This window comes from Vulpes lagopus, chromosome 16 (genome assembly GCF_018345385.1).
Source record: "Vulpes lagopus strain Blue_001 chromosome 16, ASM1834538v1, whole genome shotgun sequence".
Classification (NCBI taxonomy): Eukaryota; Metazoa; Chordata; class Mammalia; order Carnivora; family Canidae; genus Vulpes; species Vulpes lagopus.
In genome coordinates this window covers 3,700,667-3,713,000 of record NC_054839.1, presented here as the reverse complement: position 1 = coordinate 3,713,000, position 12,334 = coordinate 3,700,667, and the positions used below count along the sequence as shown (strand labels likewise).

General features: G+C 38.8%; 1 protein-coding gene across 1 annotated transcript in view; it reads left to right on the top strand.

Annotated features, from left to right (window-relative positions):
- Positions 1-12,334, top strand: part of MYO16 (myosin XVI) — a 451,497-nt gene that overhangs the window by 421,985 nt on the left and 17,178 nt on the right. The window contains exon 33 of the mRNA XM_041730888.1: positions 2,016-2,107. Coding sequence (XP_041586822.1) covers positions 2,016-2,107 — 92 coding nt within the window. The remainder of the gene's footprint in view (positions 1-2,015; positions 2,108-12,334) is intronic.

Sequence of the window (12,334 nt, the reverse complement as noted above, 5' to 3'; positions counted from 1 at the left end):
ACCCGTATCTCACTCCACTCTATGTTCTGGCTAAGGGTCACTCCTTTCTGTTTCATTGCATTTCCCAGTGCCTTATTCAGAGGGTGACCATAAATCTTAACTTTATTTAATTGACACTATATAAAGCACATCATGCTACTAATTTGGCTCTGAGTGTGTATCCTCCACGAGCTGACTTTGTTTTTATTCAGGGAGTAAACTTCTAATTTATAATTCAGTTTTGAAAAATGGACCCCAACGTTCTTCCCCTTCCTCAGATTCCTGGTCTTAGTAAGATGTCCCTGAAGTAGATTTTCTAGATGTGGATGTTTGTCTTGCTTGTTGGTCATCACTCTGTTCCCCTCACGGACAACCACACTTTTGGCACTCTTCTTTCACTTGAAGCCCAGACTCTTTGCTGTGCTGGGCTGTGTGGACACACATTTTATTGCTGACTATCTGCTTATCTGGTTACCTGGAATTCCAGCTTGTAACTGACCTCAGATTTCCATCGTCCCATAGGTTTACCTGAAGAAGATGGATTCTCCAGGTTGTCTGTGAGCAGCTCTACACCCTCATCATTTCAGAGACAGAGAGAGAGCCACACCACCACCTGGTTTACACACCAGACCACTCTACCCGTGTTTGATTGGCCCCTTCCCCACATCTGTTACACCAGTCCTGAATACAGTATTCCCCCAGCCAACCTCAGACATTACTGTTGCTTCTGGCCAGGACCCATCTTCCCCCATGACCCCCATTTGCAGGCCTGTCGTTTTCCAAGTGCCGGCCCCAGTCTGCCCAGTCTGGACAAAGCTAACCTTTCCATGCCAAGGCATTTATATATATAACAGGAAGATTGACTGGGGGCCTTGTTATGTGTCGGTGGGGTCTTGTGGACTTCCCTGAGAAACTCGCTGACTCCTGTAATTGCAGAAGTGTGCCATCATTTGCTAATGATCTTTAATTTAGGAAGTCTGTATATGTTTAATCAATTACACCATCCTGGTTAATGATGATTTTAGGTAAGAGTAGCAATCACTTCATAATTTTAAGTCTCTGGATTGAGCTCATTCCATCAAGTGGCTTTTCTTTCTTTTTTTTTTTTTTCATGTATTTATTTTTCTTAGCGAGTCACCTGTGATGATATTCCATCCCTCTCTCCCAGGGATGATCTTGCCTCCCAGCGGGCATCTTTGGCTATCACACTGGTGAGGTGCTACTCCCATCTGGGGTAGAGACCAGGAATGCTGCCAAACCTCGTACAGTGCACCGGGCAGCCCCACGGCAGAGATACATAGCCCAAAGTGTCAACTGTACTGAGGTTGAGAAACCCTGCTTCTATCCTAAGGAATCGTTATTTAACCCTCTGGTGCTCTAGAGGTCCTTTTGTATTATTTTGGTGGAGGACATACATTTTCTCACAGCTGCTCTTTATCCTACATGGTTGGTTAGGAATTGATCGCAGTGAAAGGACAGCTACCCTGACCTCTTCTGCCTAAAACTCTACCCAGTCTCTTCCTTGCCTTTGCATATGAAGGACCACGAGTCAACAGAGTTCATGTGATGCGTAGATTTGATAATGTCTTGTCTGTCTTGAATCCCCGCTTTGCCTCCCTGCAACTCCACAGATGAAACACCAACTTCCCTCTGTAGCCAGTCAAGGAAACCACTCACTCTGTGTTCTACCCGTGCTCTTCCTTCTGCCATCGCTACTTCACCAGACAGCCCTCAGTCTCCAGGAGAGTTTCCCTCCTCCTTTCCAGTACTTCTTTACTCAACTTGTGCCTCTATGGAACATTTCTTGATTCCCACCGCACTGCTTTTTGCCAGCATATTTCCTCTTCTCTTAAATGGATCTGCAGCAGTACTTGTGTCCCCATGTTCCCTTGGGAAATTTATTATTCAGGGAATATTTACTGACCATTTCAGTCCATGAACTTGAACAATTTGAGTTTATTGCAGTAAGTACACGGCTTGTCTTATTTGGGGGAAGGATACACAACTTAACGACTTCTTGGCATTGACCTCCATAGGTTTACCTGAAGAAGATGGATTCTCCAGGTTGTCTGTGAGCAGCTCCACGCCCTCATCATTTCAGAGACAGAGAGAGAGCCACACCACTCAGGTAATGACCCCGACATAGTCACGGTTGTCGTAATAGCTGGAATTAAGTGACGAGCAGACTCCCATGAAAGTGTGACCAAGAATGTATGTCCTTCCCACACTAGAGAACACAGTTGTCCTCACTTGGGCCCTAAGTGTCTTCAGCTCAATGTCCTTCTTTCTCCTCTTCTATCTCAGAGGCTCCAGCTTCTGTCTCTAGCTCCAGCTAGAAAGAGAAGAAGAATGTCCAAAACAAACAAAAATTAACAAATACTTTTGTAGACATAATTTATGTTGTGGTATTTAAAAATCACTGTCAGGTGAAGATGACATTACATCCCTGCAGTGATGCTAACACGTTCTCTGCATTTGACCTCAGCCAAAGTAGGAGGACTTCAGGGGCCAGAGGTGTGGAAATAAAATGCTTGAGGCACCTGTGGGTTTATGCCATTATTTCTCAGTTTCTACCCCTAAATTCCACATAACACATATTCATTTATAATGTGGTAGTATATGGGGCACCTAGTAGAAGATATAACACTTGATCTTGGGGGCTGAGTTCAAACCCCACTGTTGGGTGAAGAGCTTACTTTAAAACAATAAGTAAAAAAAAAAAAAAAAAAAAAGTAAAAAAAAAAAAATAAAACAATAAGTAAATAAAGGAAAAGAAAATAGAGCATATGGTCAGAACACTATAAAATCAACATGAGATTATAGTCCACAAAGCTCTTTGATGCGTTTCAGGGATTTTGTGTGTATGCTTGATGTGTTCAGCCTTAAAAAAGTTCACCAAAATAAAGATTATCACTTCAAGAAAAAAAAATCACGAGGGTTTTTAGAAAGAAAAAGGATTTATATATGATCTAGTGTTCTTTTTATGCTGAATTTTAAAATATGGTTTTAGTCATTATCTTCAGAAAGATGAGTTTGCATTCAAGATGACACAACCAACAATGTATAAAGAGCCTGTTACCAATATTGTCAACATTATTGCTTTAATAACAGGATTATTTCACATGAAGCTACAGTACAACTTTTATGATGTCAAATATCTACATAAAAATCTTTAAAAGGGGGCCCTGGGTGGTTCAGTTGGTTAAGCATCTGCCTTCTGCTCAGATCATGATCTCAGGGTCCTGGAGTTGAGCCCTGTGTTGGGCTCCCAGCTCAGTGGGGAGCCTGCTTCTCCCTCTGCATCTGCCATTTCCCCTGCTTGTGCTCTCTCACTATCTGTCAAATAAACAAATTCTTTAAGGAAAAATCTGTAAAAATAAGTCAGTCATGTATCCCGATGTTTCCATAAAATCAACAAGCCAGCCCATGATGCACTTTCATCTGAATATTTGGCGTTATATAGACAGGTCCATTGTCATCAGCTGAGATTTTTCTAAATAACACTGATGAGGGAGTGAGAAAAATCAATAACTGTAATCTTAAAAATAAATCTTACAGTAGGCAGTCTGCTGAAATCACTTACACCTTTATATAGGTACTGAAATAGAAAGAAAATACGGAATGGTTACAGTAACAGATCGTCCTAATCTCCCCCTCCGTTCCTTGGAGATGCATTCACTTTGCTTTGTAAGCCTTACAGATGCTTTATCTAAGGTAATTCCCGGGGGGGGGGGGGGGGGGGGGATCCTACTTACAATGAACTTGTAAGACTGATTCCGGTACCTTAGAGCCCAGAGGCAGGCCAGGTGACACCCTTTCCAGGGCACCCACTGCAATATAGTTCATAGAAAAAGGGCAGCCCAGGTGGCTCAGGGCAGCCCGGGTGGCTCAGTGGTTTAGCGCTGCCTTCAGCCCAGGGCCTGATCCTGGAGACCTGGGATCGAGTCCCACTTCAGGCTCCCTGCATGGAGCCTGCTTCTCCCTCTGCCTGTGTCTCTGCCCCTCTCTCTGTGTCTCTCATGAATAAATAAATAAAATCTTAAAAAAAAAGAGAGAGAGAAAGGGTTGATTTTGAAAGAAGGCACATAAGGTAGGCAGCTTTGTAGCTCTTCCCCTGATTTTTCTTAGATTTGGCTAAGAAGCAAAGAGAGATGGGAAATATCACCAGGAATACGTTTGTATCCCTAGTTTTCAATGCAGGTGTTCTGTTCAGGTGCACAGTGTCTCTTTTCCAGGAAGCAGGAAACTGGGCTCATTTTATTCCTTGCAAAAGTGCAGGCATCCTGTCATGGTAGGACACATTTCTCACTGTTGACAAGCTTTAAGACTTACGTGAAATTACACATGAAATGGCCACATGCCTTTCAGCATAAATGTGTCTTGTGTGACATTTATACATGAAATGTGGACACCTACAGACATACTGCCTTTTAGATTTTCTACTGATGCAATTAGATAAGAATTCTATAAAATCAGTCCTGGGCTGATTAGATATATAGCAGTAAAATTAAATGTTGACTACAGATTGAATTTCTCGTTACAGAGATCTATAGTCTAATTAGCATCATCCGTGATTTTAGTGAAATCTCTAAGATAAAATGTATGTGCATTATTGTATATAGAGAAAACAGGAAATAGATTCAGTAATTTCCCAAAGATCATAGGGAAAATTCAGGATGCCTGGTTTGAATGGATGCCAAGATCATAAGTCCTGTTTCTGAGAATGCAAAAACCCTTTAAAAAGAATGGGGGAGGGCGCCTGAGTGGCTGAGCCAGTGAAGTGTCTGCCTTTGGCTCAGGTCATGATCTCAGGGTCCTGGAATTGAGCCCCACATCGGGCTCCCTGCTCACTGGGGAATCTCTTTCTCCCTCTCTCTCTGCCCTTCTGCCCTCCCATGCCCACTCATGCTTGCTCGCTCACTCTCTCTCTGCCTCAAATTAATTAATTCTGAAAAAAAAGAATGGAGGAATCATCCAAATTTTCATAAAATATGAAGAATTGTTAGTCAAGACAAAATTCACAGTGGCCATGGTGGACATTTGTAATTTGGCTTTATAGTTGCCAGTCACATGTTAAGGTTTCTCATGATGAAACTGTAAGGGGAGAGACCCCCCCACCCTTTCCCTCCGTCCTTTGAGAGCTAGACAAACACACAGTCAGTCTATCAACCATGGATAATGGAGTGAGAGACATATAATGGAAGGATGAGAAAAGCAGATGTCACCAAGGGGGTGACAGGTGACTTGATGGCTCCTTTCCATGGCAACTGTTAGGCAGCATGTAACCACTGCCAGCCACTGAACCCACCTTGATTTCTGTCCCCTTGCCACATGCCTTTGTCTCACCTTCCAGTAAGGGCTCCACCTGCTCAGATGTGTAGAGTTTTTGTTGCTTGCAAATAAGAACTTGGATACTGATAGAGATGTAGAACATTTTCTTATGAAGGTGGCACCACAATGAGTAGTCGTGGTTTCTTTCCTCCAGGTGCAAGCATAGAGACAATGCAGGTTACGTCCTCTTCCATCTCACATTATTTACAAATTTGCAGCACATAGTGACTTTTCATAAAAGTAGTAAAAATAAATTTCACTTGAAACATTTGTAAATTGTGAAAGCTGGGACATTCGCGCATCTTGACTGTGGCTGGGTTCGTGTGTGCTCCTCCTAGGGAAGGCTCGGTAGGTCCTTGCCGTGAGGCAGGCCTTGCACGGCCCTCAGCACAGGTACAACTGGCAGTGAGTGTGATACCATGAAGTCTTACACGCTGGCCCTGATGGGGTGGGCGGCTCTGTGGCACTTCCCACTGCTGAGCTCTGGAATCTCAGAGGTCATAGAAGCCACTTTAGGTTGGTTTTGAAATTAGATAGCACTTATAAAAATCATATGCCATTTATCTACTTAAAAAAGTAGCTTTTTAAAAAGAAAAGTGAGTGCTCTTCAGCATGATGAGATCCCTCCAAAGTAACCCCATGGTAGGAGACTCAGCGGGGAGTGAAATTCTGAGAACACCTTCCAACTCAGAGTGACTTAGCTTTTTTTTGCTGTGCTTGCCATCCTCTGCTGACTCAGAAGGCCGGGTAACCTGACACAGGATCCCCATGGATTATAAATAGAGCAAAATCGTGAACCGTGTGGCAGGTGGGGGCCCAAAGGCAGGAAGAATACAAGGACAGAGTGAATAAAATAAAATGTTTAGTTCTTGCCCTTGGCCTGAAATTGCTAGTTACATATCTGCTCAGGGCTCTCTGCTTGATATTAAAGAATGAGCTGTTTCCTTTTTTCGCTTGAGCATACCTTGTTTGTATTTACATCTTCCTTTTTATTTTTCCAACTTCCACTTCACGCTCTCTTATTCCTCTCAGATGTCTGTTCTCCACAGCGATATCATGTGGCTTATGAGCTTTGATTTTCACTGTGGCCATTTATCATTATTACTTACCTTTTTGTTATATAACTTTTTAAAAGAAGTTAAGAAGTTATTATTAATATCTGTCATTTTCAAATATTCATTGTCAGAAATCATCGATGGTCACTGATAAAATAGTGCCAATCCAGCACCCGAGAGCTTAATAAATATCCAACCTACTCCCGACACAGCCACCAAAGATTAGGTGCCCTAATCAATGTATGATTGATCCACAATCAAGAGACAAACTGTTATGTGGTTTGTTTTACTGAACCATCAAAGAAACCTTTCTGTAATGTCACATATCAACAAAATGAAGTATTGCTGGGCTCTAAATAAAGCCAGTGCCTTCCTAGAGTATTCATTGTTTTGTCACAGTGGACTGCCTGAAATATATCCTGGCAGGAAAAAGAAACAGTGTGCTAGATAAAATAACAAAATATAGACACATTTAGTTCAACCATTAAGGGATCATTCTAAAGCACATGGGAGGAAATAGAAATTAGATAATCACTTCAAAAGGACATATATGTGTGACTCATTGATAAGGTACAAACAGAAGCAGATCTAGCATAGAAAGATCTTTCACGCAGCTGAGGTTTCAGGGAATCAGTATGCACCCCTGGTGATTTCCATATTATGTGCAAGAAATGAAGGCAGTAAATTAATTTGATGGTATGAGTTGAATGGCAGCGTTTTCAACAGAAAAGAGACCAATCCCGTAGAGATATATTTCCAGAAACTTGGAAAATAAGAAAACAAAATAAAATCTTATATTTTGTAATTTTCCTTCATAAAATTGTACCATATGTATATCCAAAATATATTGAAATGCATAGTGTTTTTCTGGTGAGCACATTGACTATTATCAATGAAGAGATAATGCAATTTTAAGAACTATTAGAAGAATAAGAAGTAAAAAGGTTTTGTGCTGTCTCTACATGCTTACCTTCTGCAGTGAGCCAATACCATTGCACAGGGGAGTGAGTGACATCGCAGCAGAGATAATGTGGTTGACTACAAATACTAGCTAACTTCAGAATTTCAATATTCATTTAATTAACTAAATTTAATTTTTAAAATTAAAGAAAGGAAAAAACCAGAAGAACTGGCTATGAATACAGTAATTGTTATTTAACATGGGGGTAGAGAAAGTAGCAATTAGTTTTCAGATAGAATAAAGAAAATACATATAACATGACAAGTCTGCCCCACAATATAACAAGTGTTTACAAACAGTGCTTGCTGTATTATCTTGTTTTGTTTTGTTTTTTTCAGGGTCAGTATTCTGACCATCAATTTGGATTCTAACATAGTAGATGCTATCTAAAATATGCAGGTTAGACAGATTCGGGAGGACCCAGCACTTACCAGGGATTTGGATAAAATGTGGCATATATGTGATTTTGAAACATATTTTGTTGTGCTATATAAATGTAGGGGAAAGAAGCACAGTGAGCAGTAAAACACTTGACTCAATCTTAACACTTTTGCATATTTGCTCTGGCACCATATATATATTTTAGAGAAATCTATACTCCAGGTCCTGATCCCATCCCTGCCTGCCACACTGGGGTGTATCCTATTCTGAAATGACTGCAGAACCCTTGTGCATATTTACACTTTCACTGGTACGGATGTAGACATAAACTAAATCACATCCCCAGGTCATAATGGATGCTTGGCATGCTTTTAAAATCATGTATCAAAATAAATAAAATAAAATTAAAAAATAATAAAATAAAATAAGTATCACTCTGAGCAGATTATTCTGCAGATTGTTTTGCTGTTATACTTGTTGAGGTGATGTTCCCCCATTTTGATACATGTTGCCCTCATTTGCTGTTTTATTCTGCGTATTAGCTCAAGGTTAAAGGTAAAGGCCTGCAGGTGGAGCTGTCCAGGGGAGGCAGCAGGAAGGGAGATTACAGTGGACACACTCAGAGGCATGGAGCACAATGTTGCATTCAAGTTCCCTCAAAAAACGCAGCAGGGAACAAGTCCATGGGAAGAGAAAAGCTGAGGGAATACCAGCCCATCTGGAAGGGTTGGTCTCACCCTGCTGCCATCTTGGGCCCCAGTGGATACCAGTGACTCTGGCAGCCACATTGTCTTCCTCCAGATTTTCACAAGGTGGTTGGAAGTGCCTCTCGGGTCCTGAGAACCCTAATCCAGCGAGCTCCTTGAAAGATGCAGAGAAATGATGCTGAACACCCAGTGACAATATGGTAGCATGGACTTTTATGCCCAAACATTTATCAGAGGGCTATAAGCAGGGACAGCATTAGCACAGATTCTTACTGGTGCCTCTAGAAGCTCTCTTTCAACACCTTAAAAAATATATATATATATATGTATATATATAAAATAAATATTTTATATTTTATATATATTATGTTTTAGGTGTAAACATGCCTCTTCCACTTTGAACTTTTCTCAGAAACAAGTTTTACATAAATATATTCATGACATTTCTTAAGAACAAAGGTTTATAATTGGACAAAGTGGAGTGGAAAACGTTACCAAAAACAAGTTTCCAAATTATTACTGCTACAAATAATGCTACAGTGAAAATGATAGAATATGCCCCTAACTCATAATTAGAGAAAAAAAAATATCCAAAGGTTTCCCCTAGAAATGGAAGTGCTGCATTTCTGGGTATGCACATTTTCAACATAGGAGTTATTGCTAATTATTCCCCAACATAGTGGAACCAATTTATACACCTCTAAAAGGGAATGCTTTGCATTTCTGTTCTGGTAATCACTTGGTTTTATGAGTAATTTTTTTAAACCATTGTGATTAAGTGCAAAAGAGATCTTATTATGGTTTCATTTTGCATTTCCCTGGTTGCTATGATGTGTTTTTTCATATGTTCTCAGACCTAGTAGTCCAAAGGCATCATTTTCCTATTTCTGAACAAGTTTGCATGAGTTTCTTGATGATTTTCAGGAATTCTTTACATATTCTGGGTCATATTCCTTGCTAGTTGCATGCATGACAAACATGTGGATTATAGTATTTTCTTAATCTAACCAGAAGCTTGTCAACTTTGGGGCACCTGGGTGGCTCAGTAGGTTAAGAATCTGCCTTCAGCTCAGGTCATGATCCCAGGACCCATATCGGGTTCCCTCTTAACAGGGAAGCTGCTTCTCCCTCTCCCTCTGCCCCATCTCTGCTCTTCTCTCTCATGTTCTCTCCCTCAAATAAAATCTAAAAAAAAAAAAAAGTGTATCAAATTTATTGATCTTTTAAAAATAGCTTTTGATTGTATTGATATACTCTATTATTTTTTTCATTGATTTCTGTGCTCTTTATTATTTCCTTCCTTCTGCTTGCTTTGAGTTTAATTTGTTCTATTTCTAGTTACTTAAATAGCAAGCATAGATAATTGATTTGATGCCTTTTTTCCTAATAGTATTTAATGCAATAAATTTCCAACTCTAGTTATGTTAGCTGCATTCTGAATATTCTGATACATTTTGCTTTTATTTTCATTCAATTAAAAATGTTTTCTATTTTCCCATAGGATTTCCTCTTTGACTAATGTTTACCTTCCAAATATTTAGGGGCATTTCAGATATATTTCTCTTTTTTATCTCTAGTTTAATTGCCTTATGATCTGGGAACATGCTTTGTATAATTTTATTTCTCTTCAATTTATCAGGAATTCTTTATGGCCCAGGATATGGTCTATCTTGTGAAATTTCCATGCGCATTTGAAAAGGAGTATTCTGCTATTGTCAGGTAGTGATCTGGAAACGTCTATTGGGTCAGTTGGCTGTCAGTGTTGTTGAGTGCTTCTGTATCTTGGCTGGTTTTCTGTCCACTTATTTTGTTGAATACTGGGAGAAGAGCATCCAAGTCTCCAACTATAATTGAGATTTTTGCCTACTCTTTCTTTCAGTTTAATTAGTTTTTGCCTCATATATTTGGAAGTTCTGTTATTAGATGCATAGACCTTTAAGATTATTGCATCTTCTTGATGAATAGATTTACTTATCCTTATGCATCTTTTCTTTTTTATTTCTAATCATACTCCTTCTTCTATGGTCTGCTTTGTCTGAAATTAATATACCCACTTCATCATTCTTTAGATCATGGTCAGCAAGGTTTTTTTTTTCCACCCACTTAATTATTTTTAATCAGCTGTATTAAGATATAATTCACATACCATACAATTATACCTTTAAACTATATAATTCAGAGTTTTTTAGTAATTCCTTAGGGCTGTGCAACTATTACCACAATCTAATTTTAGAGCATTTTCATCCCCTCCCCATCCCAAAGAAAATCCATCTCTTTACTTTGAACCTAATTATGTCTCTGTAGTTAACTTGAGATTTTTATAGACAATACATAGATGAGTCATGTTTATTTTTATCCAATCTGATAACCTTTGTATTTTTAACTAGTGTGTTCAGACCATTTACATTTAATGTAATTATTGATGTGATTGACTATAGGTCTGTCCATTTTATTTTATTCTGTTTCTCACCACCATTTTTTGTTCATCTATTTCCCAATGATGCTTTATTTGGATCATTTGAACATTTCTTAATATTCTATTTTAATTTATCTGTTGGTATTTCAACTCTATGTCTTTGTATTTTTTTTCATGGCTGATTTAGCAATTGGAATATATACACACCCAACTTTCAGTCTGTTTGCATCAACCGTAATGTTCCTTTTAGCCTTTACTTTCTAGTCACCACATACATCTACGTACATCTACGGTGACAAATATATTACATCTACATTCTTTACAGTTGTCCCATATTTTACATCTATTTTATAGTTGTTACATACTTTACATCTACATACATTGAATATATTCTCCTAGGCAATGTTATAACTTTTGCCTTCAAATGTCATGCATGCTTTAAACAACTTCTGTGGAGAAAACTCTTTATATTGTCCCAGTACTTATCACTTCTGCAACTTTCCTTCACTCCTAAGTTCTGAGTTTTCTTCTACTACCATTCCTATTTAGCAGGCCATTCAGAGCAGATCGAAGAATGGTCCTAATTTGCCTAAATCTGGGTGTGTCTTTCTTCTCTTATTCTCCAGGTTTTGAATTCCTCCCACAATTCACTTGTTTTGGTTTATTTTTCTGGTCCTCATATAGATGTGTATTTTGTTCAAGATTTAGTTATAATTACTGAGATAAATAGGCTTCAGTGGACTTACTTCATGGTGGCCCAGCTAGTGTATTTATCACACATAAAGTGAAGAAGGTTAATATAGTGAAATTGATTAACCCTCATCTTTATAAGTTATGCTTTTGTTGTACTGTTAAAAAAATCTTTCTTATCAAAAAGTCCAAAAACAAATCTCTTAACTTGCTGCCATGAAGATCTCTCTCTCTCCTCTCTCATCTATATGTTTAGGGTTTGGGGGTTTTTGGTTGGTTGTTGTTTTTTTGTTTTGTTTTACATTTAGGAGTTTAAGCTACCCGGACTTTATTTTTGAGAATAGTGTACATTGACAATGTAGTTTGACATTTTCTTGTACCAATAACAATTGTCCTGTGCCTTTTGCAACATAGGACCAAGCTTCTGACTTCCTCTCAATGCTGAGCATTGCCTGAAATGGACTGTTTTCTGCATTTATCTCTGGCCTTTTAGACCCTTGAATATGACTTTCCTCTTGATGGCCTTCCTTGAGCATTGCTTCTAAGCAAAGTAGTTAGTTGCCTCCATAAATTTGTTCCTTTAATTCTATAATGTACATCTCCTTTATATAATCTATTTTCTGTATTTTAATTATATATGTGTGTGTAGACCCTATATACTTTTGAGCATATAGATAATGCATTGGATGCATCTTAATCATTTTGTACTCCAAACACCAAGCACTCAAAAAATTGCCGACTCAGTGTAATTGTCATCTGGTAGCAGCTTCAGATGCATTAAGAGAAGCAAACTGGTAGGATATTTCCTAATTTT